The 25,715-nt window shown below is 40.5% G+C and overlaps 1 protein-coding gene across 1 annotated transcript in view; it reads left to right on the top strand.

The window, feature by feature from the left end:
- The window catches only part of adcy6a (adenylate cyclase 6a), a 47,836-nt gene that overhangs the window by 10,577 nt on the left and 11,544 nt on the right, over positions 1-25,715 (top strand). Inside the window, exons 4-7 of the mRNA XM_072449183.1 lie at positions 20,015-20,164; positions 21,805-21,926; positions 24,904-25,015; positions 25,561-25,688. Coding sequence (XP_072305284.1) covers positions 20,015-20,164; positions 21,805-21,926; positions 24,904-25,015; positions 25,561-25,688 — 512 coding nt within the window. The remainder of the gene's footprint in view (positions 1-20,014; positions 20,165-21,804; positions 21,927-24,903; positions 25,016-25,560; positions 25,689-25,715) is intronic.

The following is a 25,715-nucleotide window of genomic DNA, read 5'->3' as shown; positions in this document are numbered from 1 at the left end:
GTGAGAATACAGTGTTTGCACCAGTTCAGTTCAGACATTCTGAGGAATTTCTCTTAAATGTAACTTTTAGTTTAGTTACACTTTTGTTTCATATTTTTCAGTCCAGACAGTGACTCTGGAGCTTGACTCTTGCCGTCTGTTGTCAAAAGCTCCAGAGTCACTTCAGACTTCAGGCTCAGTAGAAGTCTTTTGCCTGGAAACTCCAGAATGATATCTCTCTGTTTTTATACAGATTGATCACTATAAGTCTGGTCACTCCCTAATCTCTGAGACGAGTGTGATTGACAGGTGGATTAGCCAATCATGAACACACGTCTGTATCAAAACAAATATGTCAAATATACAAATATATGTTTGACGGAAAAAGATTAAAATAATCGCAGGTATTGAAAAACACACAGATTTCTGCAGAAACAATGAGCGAAGCATAAAACGCTGTTAATCTGAGGTGAGAGAAGTTTTTATTAGTGCAAAGGAAAATACTTGTGGTGATTAGCATGTGTTTAGCAGACACACATGATTTGTAAATAGGGGGCCGGGCTAGACACGCTTGTGCTTCTTCCTCCTCTTTTAAACACATACTTGTTTGTTGTTATGATGACATGTCTGTTGTTGCTAGTGACAACATGCAAACTGAATTTGACTTTAAATATTTTGACTTAAAGGTTGAATGGACGATTTTTTTGGCATAAATCTGAGTCTTATTTCCTCGTGGCGTGGACTGCGATTAGTCCTGCCACGTATCAATCATAAAACGCACCTACTGCTCACCTGCAGCCGAGTGCGGATCGTCCCACATTTCAGCGTGTCCAAGCGCATTGATCTATCATAATATAGTTCCCTCAGTGTACGGGGCAAAATGAAGACGGAGAAAGACAGTTCGAGCTGACTCAGAAGTAGACTGAAATCTACGGGAGACGAGAGATGCACGTGTGTGTTGTATCAGTCCGCACGGGGGAGTGCGCATGTGTTCTCAAATCGCCGAAAAATCGTCCATTGCGCCTTTAAGTCAGCAACGGCATATACAAAAAAATATTCTACTAAAGCATTGCTCCTGTTGCTTTCATGACTTTGTACATGTCATTTGTCCCGTTACCGATCTCACACAGGAGAGAGTATTGTATTGTATTGATCCCGAGCCTCACGTGGGTCTCAGCGTGGCTCAGTTCACGGTCACTTTCAGGTTTTGTTCTCCTCTCAGGTTCATTCACGCCAGAGTTTGATTCAATCGGACCGAGACCGACCTTTCCAACCGGACCAGGGTTCACTTCTTTGGTCCAGATTAGAGTTCAATTGCACGTTCACACTTACCCAAACAAACCGAACCAGCAAACGAATCCTGATACGACTCAAAAGTGTATTGTGTTGTTTGTGTGAAGGACCAGGGCCTTGTCAGCATCAGGGTCTGATGGGACGTCCCGTCAGCATCAGGGTCTGATGGGACGTCCCGGGGCCGGCGCTGGGAGGGGGATGCTGTTTATTTCTCTGCTTTAAACTTGAAGGTAGCAGGTCCCAGCAGGGGGTCGTGCGGAGTGTGAGGCGTTTGCTCGTCTGTTTTACAACTTGAGTTCTCCGCTGGGACTCGTGTGCAAATGGAAAGATCATTAGTGGAAACAATTGGGGGATATCTGTGCTGTGGGTGCAGCTGCTTCTCCTGAGGCCTGTTGCATTCAGGGAGAATTATTTCAGGATGGTAAAGGTAGTGCTGTGCAATCACACTTTTTTTCTATTTCCTTGAGACATTTTCTGAAACTTTTCATAAATCTGGCAAATCTTTGGCTCACGTCGCAAAACAATTCAGAATGTTTGAAGAATGTGAACAAAACTCTCTTGTAAAAAGGACACTTTGTGGTTAGAATATAAACGGGATTATCAGATTGATAAACTTGAGAATGCTACCACATGTGTACTTCTGTGCAGGACGGTTTATGTTTCATGTGTTTAAAACCTTACACAAATCATTTATGTAATATTTTTCAATTCTTTACGCTTTAGCACCTGATGTCACAACAGATCCAGACTTGGAAAATGGAGTTTCTGGATCAAAATCTGGTTCAGACTTTCACTACAGAAGTCTTTAGGTTGTGCTTCTATATTCTGACTCTAAACGTCTTCATGTTGTGTGTTCTGTGTGTGTTCTGTGTTCTGTGTGTGTTCTGTGTGTGTTCTGTGTGTGTTCTGTGTGTGTTCTGTGTTCTGTGTGTGTTCTGTGTTCTGTGTGTGTTCTGTGTTCTGTGTGTGTTCTGTGTGTGTTCTGTGTGTGTTCTGTGTGTGTTCTGTGTTCTGTGTGTGTTCTGTGTGTGTTCTGTGTTCTGTGTGTGTTCTGTGTGTGCTCTGTGTGTGTTCTGTGTTCTGTGTGTGTTCTGTGTGTGTTCTGTGTTTTGTGTGTGTTCTGTGTGTGTTCTGTGTGTGTTCTGTGTGTGCTCTGTGTGTGTTCTGTGTTCTGTGTGTGCTCTGTGTGTGTTCTGTGTGTGCTCTGTGTGTGTTCTCTGTGTGTTCTGTGTGTGCTCTGTGTGTGTTCTGTGTGTTCTGTGTGTGTTCTGTGTGTGTTCTGTGTGTGTTCTGTGTGTGCTCTGTGTGTGTTCTGTGTGTGTTCTGTGTGTGTTCTGTGTGTGTTCTGTGTGTGTTCTGTGTGTGCTCTGTGTGTGTTCTGTGTGGGTTCTGTGTGTGTTCTCTGTGTGTTCTGTGTTCTGTGTGTGTTCTGTGTGTGTTCTGTGTGTGTTCTGTGTTCTGTGTGTGCTCTGTGTGTGTTCTGTGTTCTGTATGTGTTCTGTGTGTGCTCTGTGTGTGCTCTGTGTGTGTTCTGTTGTGTTCTGTGTTCTGTGTGTGCTCTGTGTGTGTTCTGTGTTCTGTGTGTGCTCTGTGTGTGTTCTGTTGTGTTCTGTGTTCTGTGTGTTCTGTGTGTGTTCTGTGTGTGCTCTGTGTGTGCTCTGTGTGTGTTCTGTTGTGTTCTGTGTGTGTTCTGTGTTCTGTGTGTGCTCTGTGTGTGTTCTGTGTGTGTTCTGTGTTCTGTGTGTGTTCTGTGTGTGTTCTGTGTGTGTTCTGTGTTCTGTGTGTGTTCTGTGTGTGCTCTGTGTGTGTTCTGTGTTCTGTGTGTGTTCTGTGTGTGTTCTGTGTTCTGTGTGTGTTCTGTGTGTGTTCTGTGTGTGCTCTGTGTGTGTTCTGTGTGTGCTCTGTGTGTGTTCTGTGTGTGTTCTGTGTGTGCTCTGTGTGTGTTCTGTGTGTGTTCTATGTGTGTTCTGTGTGTGCTCTGTGTGTGTTGTGTGTGTTCTGTGTGTGTTCTGTGTGTGCTCTGTGTGTGTTCTGTGTGTGTTCTGTGTGTGTTCTGTGTGTGCTCTGTGTGTGTTCTGTGTGGGTTCTGTGTGTGTTCTCTGTGTGTTCTGTGTTCTGTGTGTGTTCTGTGTTCTGTGTGTGTTCTGTGTGTGTTCTGTGTGTGTTCTGTGTGTGTTCTGTGTTCTGTGTGTGCTCTGTGTGTGTTCTGTGTTCTGTGTGTGTTCTGTGTGTGTTCTGTGTGTGCTCTGTGTGTGCTCTGTGTGTGTTCTGTTGTGTTCTGTGTTCTGTGTGTGCTCTGTGTGTGCTCTGTGTGTGTTCTGTGTTCTGTGTGTGCTCTGTGTGTGTTCTGTTGTGTTGTGTGTTCTGTGTGTGCTCTGTGTGTGTTCTGTGTGTGTTCTGTGTGTGTTCTGTGTGTGCTCTGTGTGTGTTCTGTTGTGTTCTGTGTGTGTTCTGTGTTCTGTGTGTGCTCTGTGTGTGTTCTGTGTGTGTTCTGTGTGTGCTCTGTGTGTGTTCTGTGTGTGTTCTGTGTGTGTTCTGTGTGTGTTCTGTGTGTGTTCTGTGTGTGTTCTGTGTGTGTTCTGTGTGTGTTCTGTGTGTGTTCTGTGTGTGTTCTGTGTGTGTTCTGTGTGTGTTCTGTGTGTGTTCTGTGTTCTGTGTGTGTTCTGTGTGTGTTCTGTGTGTGCTCTGTGTGTGCTCTGTGTGTGCTCTGTGTGTGTTCTGTGTGTGTTCTGTTGTGTTCTGTGTGTGTTCTGTGTTCTGTGTGTGTTCTGTGTGTGCTCTGTGTGTGTTCTGTGTGTGTTCTGTGTGTGTTCTGTGTGTGTTCTGTGTTCTGTGTGTGTTCTGTGTGTGTTCTGTGTGTGTTCTGTGTGTGTTCTGTGTGTGTTCTGTGTGTGTTCTGTGTGTGTTCTGTTGTGTGTTCTGTTGTGTGTTCTGTTGTGTGTTCTGTGTGTGTTCTGTTGTGTGCTATATATATATTATTATTATTATACGTATTATACATATAAATAAATAAATAAATAAATTTATTTATACATTAATCAAGTTTTTTTTTTTTCAGACTTCAGTGTTGAAAAATCATTTTAATAAAGAGCCTCTGTGGGTGAGTAACCAATCAGTGACGCGTGGACTCTCCGAATGTATTATTGCTTTCATTTCCTCTACAGGCAAAGATAAAACAGAATGAGTACATAACTAACCTGAAATTTGAAAAATACATGCTCAATAGGCAACATTTTCCAGCTATAGCAATGTCATTGTATTTATTTATAGTTCCAATTATCCTCCCAAATGACTTGATGTGGTGAAACCCTGTAATGTGTAACCTCAAATATGACATTATCATGCTAAATCCACTTTAGAGCTTTTAACCATGGTATAATTGTTTTCTTCCCACCATTAACCCTCATCTTAGCAGCTTAGCCTTTGGCACAAATAAAATAAAAATACACTCCTCTCTTGTTGGACTGCATATGTCCAGGGGCGGGGTCGTGAGCATGGTCCGGGCGCACGTTCTCAACAACCCTTTTCAATAAGTCTCTTTAGATCAATATAAAGATTTCAAATATTTAAAGTATGAAATAATAACCCACGTGTCTTATGGATTGTAACGTACCAGATAAAAGCATGACGTATCTTTTTAATCTTAGGCTGAAGAAGATTTTATTGAAAGATGAAGTGATTGAGTTCAAGTCAAATGTGAGCGACGCCCTTACAAAGCGCTCCCTTTGCTTGGCAGCGTTACATGGATGAATGTCATGAGACGGCCCCGAGCTGCTGGCTCCTGAGGTCATTTGTGTACCGAGAGACACACAGTACAGTGTCATCCATCACGTCTCGCTCGGGCATGTTAACGGGTGTTTCCTCTTTCACCAATAACTTATTAACTTCAATGGGGTTTCCTGGAAGGAGCTGAATAAAACATTAGAAATCATTTGTTTGTTATTTTCACATTTGTTGCTGAAGCTGAGGGTAATGAGGCGGTTCATTTCGACTCTAGAAAGAAGGAGGGACGTTGTGTTGTAGATAAGAGAATCTACTCGGTGTCGCAACGAAAAGAACAGCAGTGGAATAAAGGGTATAACATATGTGAAGGATAAATACAGATTAAACAATGGGCATAAAAACTATTATGTTAAAATATAGGTCGGTGTAATCTGTTCAGGCTGATGGAAAATGACTTCTGGATGTATTTGAAATGTCTCAATTTACAAAAACAGAACCAAATTTAAATGTATCCTGGGCCCTTCCTGGATAAATGAGAGATCGCACCTTTAAAAGATTAAGATAGAAGAGTTAAACTGTAAGGCTACAACACTATTTATGTTCTATTGAAATGCAGCATATGTGGGATTTGTTTCGATAAACGCATGTCTTTCAAAATGATTCATGTTGATTTATTCACCATTACAAAAAACAGAAAGAACGAGCTCCTCACTTTGGGTTGCCACATTTAAAACAAGTTCTCTGCCTCTCTACGATATGACGTGCTCAGTTGGATGACAGCTGACCGCATCGTAACCAGTCGAAGTGCATGATATCACAGTGAAGCAATTATTCACATTCATTTACATTCAGTGAAATCCTTGAGTCACTTTCATCCACAGTGATCAGCTTTACCAAATCAAATGTTCTGAAGGATAAAGTACAAATGCAAAAGCACAGCACTTTTAAATGTACTTTTTTTTTTGTATAGAACTGAAATGACTTTGACTCAATATTCTCACAGTCATTTTGTCCAGTTCTTACTCTTTACTTAGTTCGTATTTATTCATATTGTAACATAAATGATAACAACTCAAATCTAGCAATCATTCCTCTCTCACACTCTCTGACGGATGGAGATGTGAGCGGTCGCTTCGGCGACATCTCTGTCGTGGATTTGAGGTCACGCTCTTGTGCAGCGCGTCACAGCCTTATCTCAGTCTGCGTCAGTGCAACACGATAAACCTCCTCAAAACGAGCGGGCCTGTATTATCTAAAACACACAAACGTGCACATTCACGAGGCCTGAACGCAGCGCGACAACGTTCCGACTGTCACGGCATCAGCACTATCCGCATATTCATTGCCTTATTTATTTATTCATCTATCTATTTATCCGTCTATTTATTTATTTATTCATCCATCCATCTATTTATCCATCTATTTATTTTCTATTTATTCATCTATTTATTCATCTATTTATTTATCCATCTTTTTATTTCCTTATTTTCATTTATTCTTATTCATTTTTATACTTTTTAAAATTTCGTTCTATTTTTTTTAATTATTTAAATTATTTTATTATTATTTTATTTTTTTATCATTTTATTTTATATTTAATTTTTTTTTTTATAATTTTGTCCGTTTATTATTTTATTATTTTATGGACAACCTTGACAATCACGGGTTCTGTTGTTCAGCCTCATGTTCATACGCAGTGTTTTGAAGACTTTTTACCATTCAAAAGACAAAATATATATATATTTTTCATGAAATGGTAAACATCTGGATCTATACTTCAAAGCTGCACAGTGAAGGTTTCAGGAACTGCAATGTTTTGTGAATTTAGAACACAATTTCCCCACTAAACACGATGATAATACTGTATAAACCGTCTAAAACCTAAATGAAGCTTTTATTTACTGAAAGCTTCATTTGCGGTGGTTTGAGCGTTGAGAGGACTGTGTGTTTTGTACTCTCCATGTGTCCGGCCTCAGTGTTTGTTGTTCATTAGATAAGATAAGGAGGTAAGAATGCTCCAACGCTCAAACATTTCAAACGCCGCCCTTTTTGGTGAGAAAACAAACGTACATTTATCACATTTCTACGTGTCCATATCTCAGCTCAAGTTATTTTGCCCTGTTTTTATGTGATATTTATAAAAGTGCAACATTGTTAGATTGTTAAGAATTGGATTATTCATTAAAAGCAAAAAAGATGGCTCTTACGTGGGGATTTATTTGAAAAGATAGTATTTATTCTACTGGGAATGTCAAGATTATTATGTAACTCGATAATTGTGACTATTTTAGAAGCAAAAGGATTTCAATTACGAGTTACACATAAATGTATAGTGTTGTTTATGTGGCTGTTTGGATCACCTTAACTTGACTTTTGGTTTCATAAAGCTGGTCGCATATTGAAACAGTAATGAATGTGTTGGAATGAAAGAAAAAGAAGGATTTCACTTTTGTTTAGTGTCAATAATCATGAATAATCGTTGCGCGATTTATTTTCTTCTCAAAATAATCGTAAATACAAAGTCGACTAACTAACTAATACCACTTTTTCATATTCACTAAAATGAATAAGAATACTTTAAAGCTACAGAAACACATAAATATATGTAATTAAGTAAATGTGTTTTGAGTTTGAGGGATTTTCAACAAAAAATTTATAAAGTGAAGATTTTTTACACAAAATCGCAAACAATTCAATTCCGATACAATGTTTCTTGTTAGTCCTATTTTATTTGAGTTCTGAAACACGTATTAAATGCAATAAAAGTTTCAAAATGACACCTGTTTGTTAGTTACAGTCTGAACGTGTCCAGTTTGGCTCCTTTAACTCGGAGCGGCAGAAGTGCGAGTGTTTTCCACAGAATCAAACGCCTCGAGTGAAGTGAAAAGAGAATTGGATATCCACGTCCCGTTCCATAAATAATTTGTGCGTTTAACGGCGCGGCGGCATTTTAACAACCTGTCACTATGGAGATTGAAACTGTGTCGTCACAACTCGACTCGCGCCATTGAAGACGGAAGTAAACGCTTTCACAGTTTCACCGCTCAAATGCCTAAAAAGTACGCAACGGCTGTTCTAGCAGCATTTTCCATCAGTCTTTTATACAAACTCTGATTAATGAAGTATTTTAAAGCTGAGTTAAGTTCTTTACACCACAATCTGCATATTCTCTGAGCTCTGGGCCAATCAGAGCGGGCGGTGCGCTGCTTTTTCTTTCTTTGTGTTTGCGCAGATGCTGATATTATAGTCATTTACAAGCACAAGTATAGGTTTAAACATGTATTCAAAGAAAGTACATGTGTTTTAAATGTAGTTGTATTTTTTTTTATCAGTTAAATCCATTTATATTCCAAGAGTAAATTTGATGTAATTACAGCACCAGTGTCTGTGTCACGGGGCTCTTGACTTTAGAGCTCTACAAACATGTTCTTGTGACGAGTGTTTGAGCCAAATCGTCTAAACTCTGACATAACGACAAAGCTCATGGCCGCGCCTCCACGTCCAACACGCAGCGCATAACCAGCACGGCTAAGTGTCTCCCCCAGCGCGGTTACCGTGGAAACGACTCAAAACGGTCTCTCTCTCTCTCTCTCCTTTGCTTTCTTTCTTTCTTCCCGCTCTCTTTTCTCTCTTTCCCTCCCTTGTTTTCTCCCACTTCTTTCTCCATTTTTTTCTTGCCTCATTTCTCTCCCACTCTTTCTTTCTCTTTTATTTTATTTATTTCCATTCATCACTCCATCTTTCATTCTTTTTTCCTTTTGGCTAGTTTCTTTCGCTTTCTTTCTTTCATTCTTTCTTTCCCACACTCTTTTCTTTTCCCCCTATTTCTCTCAATCTCCTCCCTGTCACCCTTTTAGTTCTAACTCTCTCTCTCCCCCTCTTTTTCCCATTACTTGTGTTCTTTCTTTCTCTCTCACCCCATCCCCCTCTCTCTAGTTTTTCTATTTTATCTATTTCCCTCCATCTCTTTCTCTCCTCTTTCTCTCAGACAGATCTAGTTCAGCCTTTCTTTCCCTCCCCAACTTTTTCTTTTTCTCGCCCCCTAAATCACCCTTTCCCTTTCTCGCTCCCTCCCATTTCGTTCTTTCTCTACGTCTTTCCCTACTTCTGTCCCCTCTTTCTTTCCCCCTTCTCTCACTCACTCACTCACTCACTCACTTTCATTTTGCTCTCTTTCCCTCCCTCTGTCCTTTGTTCGCTCCCTCTTTATCCATCCACTATAGAGAATCCACACACTTACCATTTAGTATACTGTATTTTTTAACCCAGAACATGGTTTAAAATGGTGTAAAAACAATGACTTAATTAAACATGTACTTTAAGAGTAAAGAGTAAAGTTTCTCACTCAAATGTTTAGAACTGTTACAAAGCGTGAATTGTGGCAAGGTTTATTTGTAGAGCACATTTCATACACAAGACAATTCAAAGTGCTTCACAACAGGAAAAAAAATGCATTAAAATCACAAAGAAATGACAGAAATCACAAAACAGTTTATGACCTAACATCACATTGTGGTGAATTTGATAAAGAATTGTGCTGATCTTTAAATTCCAATCAACTTCTTAATTTTTTCTTGTGATATTTTTGTGTATATTTTGGTTTGCTCAAAGCTCAGACTTGAATTCAAAACCCTAACACATGACGTCACCATGAACGTGCTAAAATCCAATGAAAAGTGCTTTTTATTTGTTAATCCAGTCTGTTTTTAAATGTAGTGGAGTGTTAAGTACTTGGCCTCACACGTACGTTTACACAAATGCAGCTCTTCACAGCTTCATGAGATCATTTTCATTGGATCTATACTGAAATATGGCTGTTTTTGTGTTACAGACGTATAAATACATTGGTTTTTGCTCAGTTTTTGTACAGTATAACAGCCCTTTCCCATTGTTGACCTTCTAATCATATTAATGTCATACTATTGTTTGCTTATTTCATTATTTTAAATCAGAACGTTTGGTTTAGTCAGTCTGTTCACAAAATAATCATACAGCCAAGTTTCTTTTCACTTAAATGTTACGTTGACATTTCATCATCATTGCAGCTTTTTGATGGTTGTTTTCCAATAAATAAGATGAACAGGAAATTGAGAAGATGAGAACTTTCTTGTTACTACAATCGTATTAACAACTTTTCAAATCACCTTTTTGTATAAATATTGCCTTCTTTTTAAGTAAAATCCTCAGCCTTTTCCTTCCTCTCCAGCGTTTTCTCATTATAAAGCCACTGGTTCAGAATCAGGCTGTCGGTGGAACATTTTCATTTTCACACAGGCTCTGCAGAAGTCACACCTCACCGTTTGCCAACAGCGATGTGTTTGGTGAAGTTTTTAGTGTTAGGACCCCCGGCGTGGATCAGAGCATATTTAATGCATCGCCCACTGAGGATTTAAACAGGGTTGGTTCCCCACAGTGACGGTTCAGTGGTCCTCACACTCGTTTGGATTTTGACTCAGGGCAACAAGGCCAAAAAGTTCACTTAAAAGGAAAAAAACTGCTGGAAATCAAGCCATTATTTGTGGAGAAAACGTTGGAAAATGTGTAGAAAGTGACAGAAAGTGACATCACTCTAGGGACACTCGTTCCAGTTTATGCAGAATTTACACAAAATTACACATTTTTTGACCTTCTAAACAGTAATCAACAAAATAAAGTCGCTCTCAGATATTTGTGTTTGTCAAAAATGGTGACATAGCTGCTAGCTGCTTGGAAATCCTGCAGAAATGACCTCACGGACACATCAAGCATAAACCTAACTTCATATCTCCAGGTCCCGGGTTTTGTGCTGATGGTAATAAACTTCTCCAGCCTCATGCGACTTCTTTCAACTCTCGGCTGCTTTACATTGGATTGGAAATTGGATCTTTCCTGCACAGCTTTTGAATATAGTCTGGATTTGTCAGACTTAATAGGCTACTGTATATAACCACATGGACATTAAATAAACCACTGTTAATTGATGTTGAAAATTACAGTGAATTGTCTAAAACAATAGTGGGATTTTGATCATATTATTTTAATTAATTTGGCATTCGAGCCCTTTCAGTATTGAAATCTAGTTTGAAATGTTAGTATTGCAACAACAAAATATGTGGGGCCTTCGATGTGGAGTGTGTTTTTACTGTTTTTAAATGAAACAACAAAAGAACTTACAAGACAGAGAGATAAACAACAACATCATGCTATTAAATAGAAGTAAAGCTTAACCGGTTTCCTGCATTTGACCCAATCACCTCAGTGTTTCAGAATATGTCAAGTTTTAGGTTTAAAGAAAAAGTTCAATTGTTTTCATTGTAGGAGTAAGATTTAAGTCCCAGACACAGTTTTAACCTCAAAAGGGATTTTGACATTGAATATATTTGGCTGTGTTTTAAGAAAAAGAGTAAAATATTTATGAATTTTCAGACAGACAACACACAATATTTATGGACTACATCTTTTATTCACATTTTCTGTGTTTTATAAATGCAGTGACACATTTTTCCATCAGAACGCTTTCCAAACATGAGATTTGTGCTGGATGAATGTGTTCCCACTCTTTGTCTGTTACAACAAAACCTTAACAAACTTATTTTGAATAGTATGGCTGTTACATGTAGTCAAGATATTATTTCTGCATGGAGCTTTCATGTCTTAGTGTTTGGGTGTGTTTCCTTTGGGTGCTCTGGTTTCCCCCTATCATCACTAAACACGTACACTCGATTCATCCTGCGGTTTAGTGCTCCGAGTGAGTGAAAGAGAATATAAAGGGGGTTTTGGGTGGAGAAGAGCGCGAGGTGAGGGTTGCTCCTGCTCTGTTCAGATAAGGCAGTGGGAGCTGGTGTGTGTGTGGGCGACCCGGGGCTGAGTACACAAGCGACCAGATGCCCACCACGGCAAATATACACAAACTCCCACAAAGAACGAGGGACGCTTACAGTAACAAGAGAAGGGCCAACGCTAACCAAACCAAAGCGTGTGGAAATGGGGAATAGATACATGCGACAAATGTTATGATTATTCAGTTATTGACCACATACAACAGTGAAATCTTTCATTTCCTTTTATTCACAATGTTTTCTAGGTCAACACTCCTGTATTTGAACTGTGAAATCAAACTCTTCGAATGATAAAGTAAAGTTAATGTGACAAAAACAGCCAGAAAGAAACAAAAACACTTTACATTTAGGTTTACGATACTTATTTGGAGTATATTGATTTAAAAACAACCTTTTTTTCCTGAATTTATCACAATTATTACTTTTTAGTTCTGTTTGTGCAGCCTGAATGATTACGATTATCGATTAACTGAAGGGAACAAGAAGTAACTTTTCTAACGTCATACAGTGGTTTCATTCATACAAATATAAAAACTAAACCAGGACTAAACCAGGACCAATGTCTATATCAGGTCTAAGCTGGGCTCAAATCAAGTTTAACAAATTGTGCTGATTATATAGATTTACTATAACAAACTGTAAAATAAGTTGTTATTTTATATTATATATTTTGTGCAAGCAGATTTATTATTTCAAACTTAAAAAAACAACAACCTGATGTACAAAATAAGTGGTACATTCCTAAATGATAATGAGAAAACTGTATTCTACAGTATCAGTTTTACCACTTTTAACTTTTTTTCAACATTGCAGCAGTAAATTATGAGCTTTACCCCTCGATCAACAAAGTAGGGACATCTAAATAATACGGTTAATCTACAAACATGATAAAAATACAAACATATTCAATTAAAACTGTGACAATAGAAGCAAAATGATGTCCTTTCAATTCAATCTAGTAGTCTCCAAATAAAGGTGAACCCAAATATGAAGTGCTTTTGTAATTTTATGTTGTTCTTGGCCCAAATGACCATAACCATAAATATAATTGTAATTGCACTGATACAATAATGTCGTTTCAAATAAATGCTGGAAATGTCTCCTCACAACCTGATTATGGGTGTCACGAGATGTGAAGGAGTCACGCTTGAGCTTCAGAGGTGACACAGTCGGCTCTCACCCGGGCGTGCGCCTCAGATGTGGGAGGAGCAGGGGGAGGGGCTTGCGGGTGCTGGGTGCTCTGTGCTGAGGTGCTGAGGTGGAGCGGGGGTGTGGAATGTGGGTGAGGGTTGTGAGGTGAAGGCTGCTGTCACCAGAGAGGTATAAAAACGAAATGAATACACCATCACCAACAATTCACATGTGCGAGAAGAAACTGCAACTGTAGTTTAAATACAGTGTAATATTGACAACATCAGTCATTTAGTTTAAGATTAAATCAATGTATAACTTTCGTCCATAGTTGGTGTCCAATAGTTCTGTTTTTAGGTGTTTTTTTCTGGTGGAAGATCTGACATATTTTCCTTCCGTCTCATGGAGATGTTGTTGCTTTGCACAGTATGATTTATTTGTGCATTTATTCAAGTTTTTCTATTGAAACACCTTGACCCTCCCCCAAACCAAAACTAAACTGTGACGTCGCCACAGACCTAAAACTTGGCCTGGCGGCGTTGTCGTTTCTTGACTTGAACGCCGTTTGATTTAGCACCTTTTAAATTAACTGTGTTCTAATGTGTTTTAATGTAGATTTATCAAAGTTGAAGTTTTCTATGGTGGTTATTCTTCTCTGTCCTTTTTTTTTTTTTTTTTATTATTTGCAACCCTAAACATTATAAATAAATGTTCTTTTTGGGTTTGGCACTCGAGGACGCACAACCTTCACCTTTTCACAAAACAAAAATCATAGTTTTTACTCATTATTATCAAAGTTGCATTTTGTATCAACATTTTCTTCAGCTCTGAAAAACGGCAGTAAATCCGGCGTCACCTGCTTAACTCGATGGAGAAAGATGATTTTAATGCCATATTGTGGAACTTTCTATTCTTTCATTCTATACTGTTGCCGGCTGAACATGGAGCCTGGCATACGTATCGTCTTCTAGAATAACCAACGGACCAGGGACCCCTGCATCGAAATGAAACTGACCACAGTAATCATTTCAATTTAAAAACATGTCAGATCAAATTTATATTATTTATTTATTCAGCCTAATTATACAGTTTTCCGGTGAAACACAGATGAGTTAAATCTTTATGAGATCCTCTCGCGACCCCCAGCTCATGTCTCACGACCCCCCCGGGTGGTCCCAACTTCCCCTTTGGGAACCACGGCCCTAGACCACCAAGCGACACACATAATGTACCTTTAATCAGCTTGAAATGGGCAGTTTGAATATGATTGATGGGGTCTTGTGGTTTGTGCTGTGGCTTTGGTTTGCTTTTCTGTTCACGGGAGATCTCCAGACGGTCGAGGAAAGGTCAGGGCGAGGTCAAGGGGGTCGTGGATGGTTGTTACAAATGAAATAGGGAGTTTGTTGTCTGTTGTAATATGATCCTCTGCGGAGAGACCTTGGATCACATCTTGCAGTGTTAAAGTAGAATAATCGTGGAGCAGAACCAGGGCAGGAGACAGTATTTGTCTCTAAAACATGAACTATATTTGACGTGTGCAAAAGAAGGATTGAACCTGTTGATTTGGATTATTTTATATCATTTTTGCATCAATGTCGTTATGGTCAACCTAATCAAAAAGGTTCAAATCCAACTTGAAGCATCTCGTTGTCAGGATTATTGTTTAGTTCCATCTCTTTGAACTCATCATTGTGAATCCCAAAGACGATCCTCAGAGAAGTGTCAGCGCGCCGAACATCTGCTGAACTCTTTTCATTGTTTGCAGTAAATTGACGTGGTGCGCGGCAGTAGTAGCTGATTCACAAGAAAATTGAGTCATAGCGACAACTCGGTGACAAAAAGCGAGAATTAAAGTAATTATAGAGCTCAGGAATCTACGTCATGAAAGCACAGTGAAAATCCAATGGTTTTACTGGAACTTGAACTAAAAGCGTGTTTATTTCAGCTCTGGGTCATGGCTCTGGTGCTGCTCGTGGAGGGAGCCCTGTTGTAAAGATCAACAATAGCTGTGAGGGCCCATTCTAGGCATTTGGGGGTCTTAAACAAGATTTGGTTTGTGGCCCATCAAACGACACACTGTTTAAATGGATGAACATAACAATAGAATATAATGAATACAATCATGAAATCAGGCCTGACTTAGGAGCAGGCCACATTCATCAGCATTTACAATTTATTATTATTTTTTTTTAATTAGAAATAGCCATATGGAAAGAGAGAACATCACATGTCATTTGCTGTTTTCTGGTGCATTTTGGATTGAATTATTTTAATTTGATCTAATTACCCGTTTTCTACCAGGTCCTATGCTGTGTTTGAAGATGAGTTAGCACGAGTTTTAGAGTGAACTGACAGACTCTGGATCCTCTCGGTTGTCGCCCTTTACATTTGCGTCGATCGTTTATGCCGCGGTCCTGTTAGCCGTATTATAATATACATATAATATGTATATTATGCACTCCAGACTGTGGGAAGTGTCTTGAAAGTCAAAGTATTTTATGTGAGTTCCACACAGGTTTTGAGACGTCCACTTGACTACCACAGTTTCTCCAGCAACTATTATTTCCCTGTGAATAGTGAGTTCTTTGACATGGTAAAATACTGTTATACATCTTTCCAAACATGAGACTTTGTGTTCCTCCTGAGATGTGCATACGTCCCGTCACTGTAACTAACATGGGAATCCTTTTGTTATAGACTTGGTTCTGTTTCTTTTACAAGCAGAATTCATGAATACTCATTTTGTTATCGGTTTTAAGAGGATGATGAACTAACAGATTCAAATGTTAGTTCATTACAGTTAGTAATTGTTTAATTCATGAATGAAAAGTCATTTTAGAAGTGAAAATTGATAAACATGCAACGTGTAAGTGAAAATGTAAAATTGCCATAAATATTCTCACAATAATTGTAACACTAGAATAGATGTTTTTATTTATTTGTGTTTATTTCACTCATGTGAATAGTCTTTCCTTTAACTTGCCTGCTCCTCCTAAAACAAAGCGAGTTGACATGTTTTTGATCCTGAGCTGGATGTTGTGGAGCTGTTCAGGAGGATTTGTGAGGCCGTTCAGGAGCACAATGCCTTGTGTTGGTGCTGTTTGCTGCCCGGCCTGGGTCAAAGCAGCGATTACATAATGCTATTTTGATATCGCGGATTAGGCCAAGGTCCCTCACAGACTGGACGCCGCTTTCAGGTGGAAAATAAACAAGATCAGATTCAGATCACTGCGGCTGTTGATTTAAAACCGTTAATGTAATCTGAGGTGAAAGAAGTAAGCGCTTAATCTGTATTCGTAGAAAGTAGGGTCTCGTCCAACATGATATACATTTAGAATACTGTTACTACTACTGCACATATAGACAATCCTTCTACTATTAAGGGAAGACCTATTTTGTTCAAGAGAATATGCACAAATATACTTAAAATGTCTCCAAAAAAATACATGTTCAAAGCCTTTATACTTTCTTTTTACAAAATTGTTTCTGCAAATTGTGGTTGTATTTAAACTGAAGGGTGGTTTTATCCGGGGCCCCGCGACCCGGCCCCGGATAAAGCGGCAGAAGATGGATGGATGGATGGATGGTGGTTTTAATGTTATACTTGCATTTTATTTGATTGTTAATGGAGACTCTAGAGATCTAATAAAAGATGACATTCTGTTATTAAGATTAAGCTGTTTTTTGTGCTGAAAATGTAATTCTACTGTCTAAAATAGGACTGTTTTCTTATCTTTGCAGCACCTAAACCAGTATCGAACCTTTTCCTATGTATCAAAACACTAACATTCACAAAAGTCCAGCTCGTCAACAGATTGTCATTAATCATTTTTCCAGTTTTCCCGCACTAATCGTTACAGCAAATTAACGGAACATAACAGCTCAGTTTCGATGCAAACAGAGCGACATTATTCCACCAGTAAAACGACAGAGCGGGGAAGATCTGGAGAAAAAAAACCCTGTCACAGATGTTCAGTGAGGACAACTTCAACATTGATCATTCAGAAAATAGAATATTTGCCGGATAAATGAACAAACACAGGCTGTTTATGTCCTTGTTAGACTGGTTTTGTCCTTGTTTAGTCAGTTTTAATTGAACACCTTATTTTACTCTTATTTGTCTGATTTAGTTCGGACCTGGTAAATCATAGTCCTTGTTCAGACCTTGTGAAGTCCTGGTTTTATCCTAATTTCCATGATTTGTTCTCTTCATTCAAGGTGAAGGAAGCGCTTTCATTTTCTGAGATGATAACTTGCTTTCCTGGCTCAAAACACTTCACAACCTTCGCTCTGGGCCACTGTCTTAAACTTCAACTTGGCCGCGTGGTGTGGAGCATGTCGAGGTTTGCTTGAACAGAGAGAGTAATGTAAACAGTGGAGCATCTGCCTCTCGTCACTGTCCTCTCCGTCCCCTCTACTCTTCCTCCTCCTGTCCGCCATGTTTTTGTTTTTGTCTCGTCCAGCTTCCAACCACTCGCTTCCTTCCTACACGCAACATCTGTCAGTCACACGCTTTATCTATTGTTGTCTGTTATGCAGCTTTTTTCTATTTTCGGCATCCTTTGTTTGCTGTAAATGCTTGTTTTATGGAATTGTTTGGCTGTTGATGTTTTTATTGGTATTTGAACGCTTGGATTTGTAAGATTTTTAGTGGTTAGGGAGACTGCAGCATGTTTTCGCAGTAATACAATCATAAATACATGAATAAACAATTATATCAGGTCACGAAGGCTCTTTTAAACATTATTAAAGTACAGTTTTTGGTTTGGACTCATTGACCCACTGTGCACTTCTCTTTGTAACCACAAGATGGCAATAACAATCAATTTGCAAGACTAAAGACATTACTGTAAAGCTGGAATATATATATATAGAAATGTTTTTTAATGACTGTAAATGTGTAAAAATATATTAATGATTTCTTTGATTACATTTAAAGCAAATAGTAGCCACTTTACTAACAAATGGTGAAAAAATAACATCAGGATTCAGTTGGAATATCGCCTAAACAGGATGAAATTGGGGCTTTCCTGAATATGTTTGTAATCGTTTTGATCTAAGAATTAATTACCACATATTTCATGTTGAAAATTGACCCAAAAAAAGTGTTATAAAGATTTAGTTCTCCTTTGAGATGAGCTCATTTTGCCCATTCGAAGTGTGATTTAAATGTTATATAATTCATCTTTCAGCCTTGCATTCCTTCTGAAGTCGAGTCCGCTTTAGCCTTTTGGTCTCTGGAGAGAAGAGCTTCGGTCTTGTGGCATAAACACGAGCAGCTGTTCTGAGGAAGGGGCCGATGACAGACCATAAAATATTCCCATGATGCTTTAGGACTTTCTAGGACACCAAAGGTCATCATTCTAACATTGAGCGCACAACAGTGAAAGGTTACTGTAAGTTATTCATCTGTTTATGTTCAGGCACGTCTGGAAGAGTGCTCAACACGTTTAGAATAAAGTCTAATCGGGATTACAAAGATTTTGGATTCCACTCTTAATCCACATTCTAAACATGGTTAAACTATTACAAGAATCATTTTGTTGCAATCTCAAGTACAGGGCAGGATTTATACATAAAAAGACAGGCTCATTTGTTGAAGGAATTCAGTTGAAATAAACAGGGAATAAATAAACATCCCCACGGATAAATAAAACCTAGCCATGTATTGAATATTCTGGTCCTTTTTCTAGTTCTGATATAAATCTAAAGGCCCAACTTCAGGTTTACAGTATCAATACCTGTTCAAATGAGTATTATCTAGTTTTGGTGCAAGTTTCAGTGTCAATTAATCATTCATTAATCATGTTTGACGACCCACTAGAGAGCCCAGAAAACAATTCAGAGTGGGACATCACGAGCGTTATTGGCTCATTGTCGCCGCTCCGTTGAGGACAATGCGGCGCTGTTGTGGACATGTGATCATTGTTCTCCCCGTGTCACAGACGCACATGTTGAAAGGATCATGTGTGTGTTATGGGCCCCGTGGAGCCTCATGTCGTGTCGCTCTGCACGAACAGGAAGAAGCCGCAGTCCTCCCGAGACGAATCAATGGAGGAAATTCACACCGCTATATTTAAACGCAGACTGCACGTGCGCAGTCTGCGTGTTTTGCTCGGCCCGGAATGTTCCGCAGTTTGGCATTAAACGTGTCTTTTCTCCACAGAGTTGTCTTCGGGTTGATGAGAGCCTTAAATATATCAAACAAGCTGTGTGTGAACAAATGCAGTTAACTGTAATGCCACACTGGAACATTCTAGACAAAGTAATAATATCTCCATGGCGACAAACAGGTGGTGATTGTAGTATTATGGCATGGGCTGCAAATAGATACTGTTAGTGTAACAACTTTGGGGCTTTTTCATGTTATAATTTTCCTCTGAAATGAAAATAAAATAAACTTAATTAATTATAATAATATATAATTTAATCGTCCAAAGACATGCATGTGTTAGGCAAAATTGGTGACTCTAAATTGGCCCTAGTGAATGAATGTGAGAGCGAATGGTTGTCTGTAATGTCTCTGTGTCTGTGTTAGTCCTGCGACGAGTTGGCCACTGTCCAGGGTGTACCCCGCCTAAGGCCCGAAGTCACTGGGAAAGGCTCCAGTCACCCGCGACCCCCGAAAGGGAACAAGCGGTAGAAAATGGATGGATGGATAATTTAATCTGTACAAAAAAGCACTAAAAATTGTGTGTTTAGTTTTAGCTTTCATGTATTTAGGTTTGGCACACGACCTCTTTCCCTGTGTCGAGTCTTAAAAAAGCTTTCTTCAGCGTGCTCAAGTGCCCCACAATCTAAAAGGGATTTATCTGAGAAGTATTGAGATTAGATTTGCGATCTATGCTGAGAAAAACGACAACATCTGAGAACGACTGAAACACGAACCCATAACCTGATACGAGACCTTCAGAACGTGTTTGTGGAGGTTTAACCCGACGTCGTCTAAATGATCGCAACGTTTGTTATTTGATACTGACTCAAATTTCACCGTTTGATTGCTTTGATCCCGTATGAATGACCTGAGGAGATGTCTGACCGCCCGTCTTTCTTTCTCATGTGTTGTGCAGGTGAGCGCGAACGTCCTGATCTTCCTGTGCACGAACATCATTGGGATCTGCACCCACTATCCGGCCGAGGTGTCCCAGCGTCAGGCCTTCCAGGAGACCAGGGGCTACATCCAGGCGCGGCTCCATCTGCAGAGGGAAAACCAACAGCAGGTACGACTATGACGTCATCGTGAACGTTACACGCGTTTATGGAATTAAACATGATCTAATCTAATGTGGCTGGATTTGCGAAACATACCAGGAGTGATTGTTCCCTTTACTGCCCCCTTGTGGTTTGTCTTTATACATGTCGGGACTTTCTGTGCTGCAGCTTTGTTTTCCTGTGGGACAATGAAGTGTAATTGATTTAAAGTCTGTCCCAGCTGCACTAAACTGAACTGGTAAAACATAGTTATTTTAGTTGGACAATGTACTTTAATGACCATTTATGATTCAAATGTTGTGTGTTTATGTACATTCGACAATTGTTATAAGGATGGCCTAATATGTTTTAGATGAAATAAAATAATTTAATCTTACTTGTCGTTTAGGTTTCTACAATCACAAATAACCTGTCCGTTTACTGCCTGATATTTAGGATACAGACGTTCAGTGGTTTAAGCGGCTTATTCTGAATAATCTAGTCAGGAAATGTAACAAAATCAAGATGTGTTTAATTGTGACTAAACCAAAACAAGGCATTTCATTGCACATTTTATGCATTAAACGTATTACGCTGCAAACAGACGACTGAGCGAATCAACCCATGTTTTTATGAATGAAAGAATGAGCCGCAGATGTGACCAATGGAAAAGAAGAGCAGGCTTAGACTGGACTCTTGACATAGAGAGAGAGAGAGAGAGAGAGAGAGAGAGATAAATAAGAGGAGGGAGAAAGAAGTGAGGGGGAGAAAGCATTGAGAAAGAGAGCATGAGAAAGTGGTAGAGAAAATAGACAAAGAGAGAGGGAGAAAGAGAAAACAGAGGAGCGAGACGAAAGAAAAAGGAAAGGGAACGAGAGAAGGGGGTGTATATAGAGAGGAGAGGACAAGAGAGAGCGAGAGGAGTCAGAGGAAAGAGGGAGAGAAAGTAAAGAGTGACAGTAAGAAGTAGATAGAGAGAGGAGATAGAGGGAGAGAAAGACATAGAGACAAGAGAAAAGAGAGGGAGAGAAAGTAAAGAGTTACCGAAGGGGGTAGATGGAGAAAGGGGAGAAAGAGAGAGAGGAGATGGAGAAGAGAGTGAGGAAATAGAGGTAGAGAAAGAGATAGAAGAAAGAGTGCGACAAGGGTATACATAGAGAGAGAGGAGAGAGAGAGAGACGGAGAGAAGAAAGAAAGAGTTGAAAGAGGGAGATAAAAAGAGAGAGAGGAGAAAGATAAAGAAATATAGGGAGAAAAGAGATCGATAGAGGAGAGAAATGGAAACCGAGACAGAGAAGAGAGAGGAACGATAGGGAGAGAAAGAAGAGTGGAGAGGGAGAGAGAGAGAAGGACAGGGCGAGAAGGGGGTAGCGTGAGGGAGGAGAGAGAAAGAGACAGAATGACACAGCCAAGGGAGATAGTGAGTAAAAGAGTGACTGTGATGGACGGAGATAAATAGAGGAGAGAGGAAAGAGGGAGGGAGAGAGAGAGAGAGAGAGAGAAAAAAGATATAAGTGAGAGAGAGAGAGAATGATGGAGAGAAGGGGGGGAAGAATGAGAGAGAGAGAGAGATGGAGAAAAGGAGGGAGAGTAAACAAAGAGAGAGAAGGAAAGAGAGCCGCTGATGTTATGAATGACATGATGATCTGCATTTTGTTACTGTTTCCAGGAACGGCTGCTGCTCTCCGTGTTGCCTAGGCACGTCGCCATGGAGATGAAGGCTGACATCAATGCCAAGAAGGAAGACATGATGTTCCATAAGATCTATATCCAGAAGCACGACAACGTCAGGTCAGCTCCGTCTGCAGCGCGTTAACGGGGAGACATTCATCAAATAAACCATGATCGTGTGTCACAAAAAGCCATCTGTACTTTAGTATCCAAACATACTTGTGACATTATAAACGAATATCTGTACTTTATACTCCTACATTTTCCAAAACAGGCTGAGTACTTTGAAATAAATCAAAATAACAACCTCTAATTTAATTACTTTGTAGAAAAAGGCAAATTAAAGCCACAATGTGTATTTCATTCACATACGCACATATTTGTAGATGTGGTAACCTCTTTGCAGTAATAATAAATCATTTAGTGGATGGTTGTGGATAAACTGACGACACGTTATGAATGTCAATCCACGAATACCTTTACTTTTTAATATAACTGTTGCGATGTTAACGTTTGTATTTTTCTAGCAAATTTTTTGTTTTTTGTTTTTTTGACAATATATTCTTTCACATTTAGCGTAAGGTCAGGGTTAGGTTGAGGAACAGTGAATTTGTTTATCTAATGAATCTGTTAATTGTAATGAATCAGAATGACCATAACACAGTCCCATCCACTGTGTATTTACTTTTAAGTCATTTTACACATCCTGTACTTGTACTTGTGAGTACTTTTGCCACCTGTTATTCAGCTATCAATGGAATTGTTGGAGCTAAAAAACAAGAGATGTAACAATTTCAAAGTCTGAACTCTTTTACTGACTCTTTTATTGTCTGTAAACCTCTCGACTAAAAGCCCAGATCTTACCATGGGCCGTTTGAACTTGTCGGATCTCGATTGGATTGAGATGAGATGGTTGTTTGTGTGTTTCCTCCGTGTGTTTGCTCCTGGAGCTGGAGCGCTCAGAACAGACTCACACAGTTGGTGCAGCGAGAGCGCTTTGGCAGAGGAGGCTAATTAACACTAGTGAGGGAATACTTAATCACCAAGAGCCAGGATCAGACAATCCCCAAAGATGGAGCACTTCAGCACACTTTCAATTACAGGAGTGAGCAAAGACACAGACACGAGGTCAGGCCAGAGGCACGAGGTCAGAGGCACGAGGTCAGAGGCACGAGGTCAGAGGCACGAGGTCAGAGGCTCGAGGTCAGTCCAGAGGGACGAGGTCAGAGGCACGAGGTCAGAGGCACGAGGTCAGAGGCTCGAGGTCAGGCCAGAGGGACGAGGTCAGAGGCACGAGGTCAGAGGCACGAGGTCAGAGGCACGAGGTCAGAGGCTCGAGGTCAGGCCAGAGGCACGAGGTCAGGCCAGAGGGACGAGGTCAGAGGCACGAGGTCAGTCCAGAGGCACGAGGTCAGGCCAGAGGCACGAGGTCAGAGGCACGAGGTCAGGCCAGAGGGACGAGGTCAGAGGCACGAGGTCAGTCCAGAGGCACGAGGTCAGAGGCACGAGGTCAGTCCAGAGGCACGAGGTCAGAGGCTCGAGGTCAGGGCAGAGGCTCGAGGTCAGGGCAGAGGCTCGAGGTCAGGCCAGAGGCTCGAGGTCAGAGGCTCGAGGTCAGGCCAGAGGCTCGAGGTCAGAGGCTCGAGGTCAGAGGCTCGAGGTCAGAGGCTCGAGGTCAGAGGCTCGAGGTCAGTCCAGAGGGACGAGGTCAGAGGCACGAGGTCAGAGGCACGAGGTCAGAGGCACGAGGTCAGGCCAGAGGCTCGAGGTCAGAGGCTCGAGGTCAGAGGCTCGAGGTCAGAGGCTCGAGGTCAGAGGCTCGAGGTCAGAGGCTCGAGGTCAGGCCAGAGGCTCGAGGTCAGTCCAGAGGCTCGAGGTCAGTCCAGAGGCTCGAGGTCAGTCCAGAGGCTCGAGTCCAGAGGCTCGAGGTCAGTCCAGAGGCTCGAGGTCAGAGGCTCGAGGTCAGGCCAGAGGCTCGAGGTCAGAGGCTCGAGGTCAGAGGCTCGAGGTCAGAGGCTCGAGGTCAGAGGCTCGAGGTCAGGCCAGAGGCTCGAGGTCAGTCCAGAGGCTCGAGGTCAGTCCAGAGGCTCGAGGTCAGTCCAGAGGCTCGAGTCCAGAGGCTCGAGGTCAGTCCAGAGGCTCGAGGTCAGTCCAGAGGCTCGAGGTCAGTCCAGAGGCTCGAGGCTCGAGGTCAGTCCAGAGGCTCGAGGTCAGTCCAGAGGCTCGAGGTCAGTCCAGAGGCTCGAGGTCAGGCCAGAGGCACGAGGTCAGTCCAGAGGCTCGAGGTCAGGCCAGAGGCACGAGGTCAGTCCAGAGGCTCGAGGTCAGTCCAGAGGCTCGAGTCCAGAGGCTCGAGTCCAGAGGCTCGAGTCCAGAGGCTCGAGTCCAGAGGCTCGAGTCCAGAGGCTCGAGTCCAGAGGCTCGAGTCCAGAGGCTCGAGTCCAGAGGCTCGAGTCCAGAGGCTCGAGGTCAGTCCAGAGGCTCGAGGTCAGTCCAGAGGCAAAACAAGTAAAATATGCTAAAAATAAACAAATGCATAAAAATAAAAATAAAATACGTACAAACAAAATAAAAACAAATTAAAAACAACATTAAAATATATAAAATAATAAAACACAGCCAGTGGACCACACAATTCTCATGCCGGGTTAAATGCCGGTGAATAAAAGTGTGTGTTTTAAACAGGACTTAAAAGCATCAGCTGAAGGTGCAGTCTTTATGTGGGAGGAGGAGCAGTGCCATAATCATCAGCTTCTTCTCATGTGGTCTCAGTTCAGATATGTATTTCTAAATTGAATCATAAAGACTGCCTCCTCAGACAGAGTTTATTTGTTTTAAATGGTAAATATTAAACTCTTGTTTATGTTCAGAAAATTACTATTGAAAGCAATTTTTTATCAACATCAAGAAAGAAAATGTGATTCTTTTTTCTGTCATATTCCCAGGTTATGGCCTTGTAGATGAATATTAACCATGTCTTTAATATTATATGATTATGAAATTCAACATCTCACAATAATAGATGTATACAACCTAACCATAAAGTATCGGTTGATGTAAATGTTCAGTGGTTTGGTGTGTTTTCTGTGTCCCGCAGTATCCTGTTTGCAGACATCGAGGGCTTCACCAGTTTGGCCTCTCAGTGCACGGCTCAGGAGCTCGTCATGACACTCAACGAACTCTTCGCCCGATTCGACAAACTAGCATCAGTGAGTTACGTCAGAAGTACTGCAGATAAACACACTTTCAGTCATACAACACATAACTTTTATACATATTATATTTTCTCTCAGTATAAATGGTTCATAAAGGCAGACAAGGAATCGGGAAAAGATTTGCTCAATTAAATGTTATTTAATTTAATTGTATTTCAATTTGGACAGTTAACTCTAGTTTTGTTGCATTATATTTACATCATATTTGTTTTACTTATTTTAATACAAATATAGCTTGCATCTATTTCACAATTAAATAGTTGGACACACACGTATAGATGTTGTTGATGTTGTAAACTTTCAAATAAGGGTATAAGGTGGTATTTCTGCACTTGTGCAATTCATTTTACGTTTGTCTGATAATATACCTCAAACGCATACCTCTAACACATTTCTGTCAGATTGGCTGCTCCTACAGACCTTTATTCACACTTCTTCTTAAAGGAATCTTCTGTGTTAAACCATGACGCACCTTAACTGCTATAGAAGTCCTGTTAAATTTTCCAGATGTTCTTAATATTTCTGTTTTCCTTTCTCAGGAGAATCACTGTCTGCGCATTAAAATCTTGGGGGATTGTTACTACTGTGTGTCCGGTTTACCTGAGCCTCGGGCCGATCACGCTCACTGCTGTGTGGAGATGGGAGTGGACATGATAGAGGCCATCTCGTGAGTACTGCCCCGTGTTCAAGAGAG

This window comes from Eucyclogobius newberryi, unplaced genomic scaffold (genome assembly GCF_026437365.1).
Source record: "Eucyclogobius newberryi isolate DKJ021-1_F unplaced genomic scaffold, fEucNew1.0.hap1 SCAF_17, whole genome shotgun sequence".
Lineage (NCBI taxonomy): Eukaryota > Metazoa > Chordata > Actinopteri > Gobiiformes > Gobiidae > Eucyclogobius > Eucyclogobius newberryi.
The sequence above is the reverse complement of the archived record's forward strand: the minus strand, read 5'-3'. Positions and strand labels throughout refer to the sequence as shown.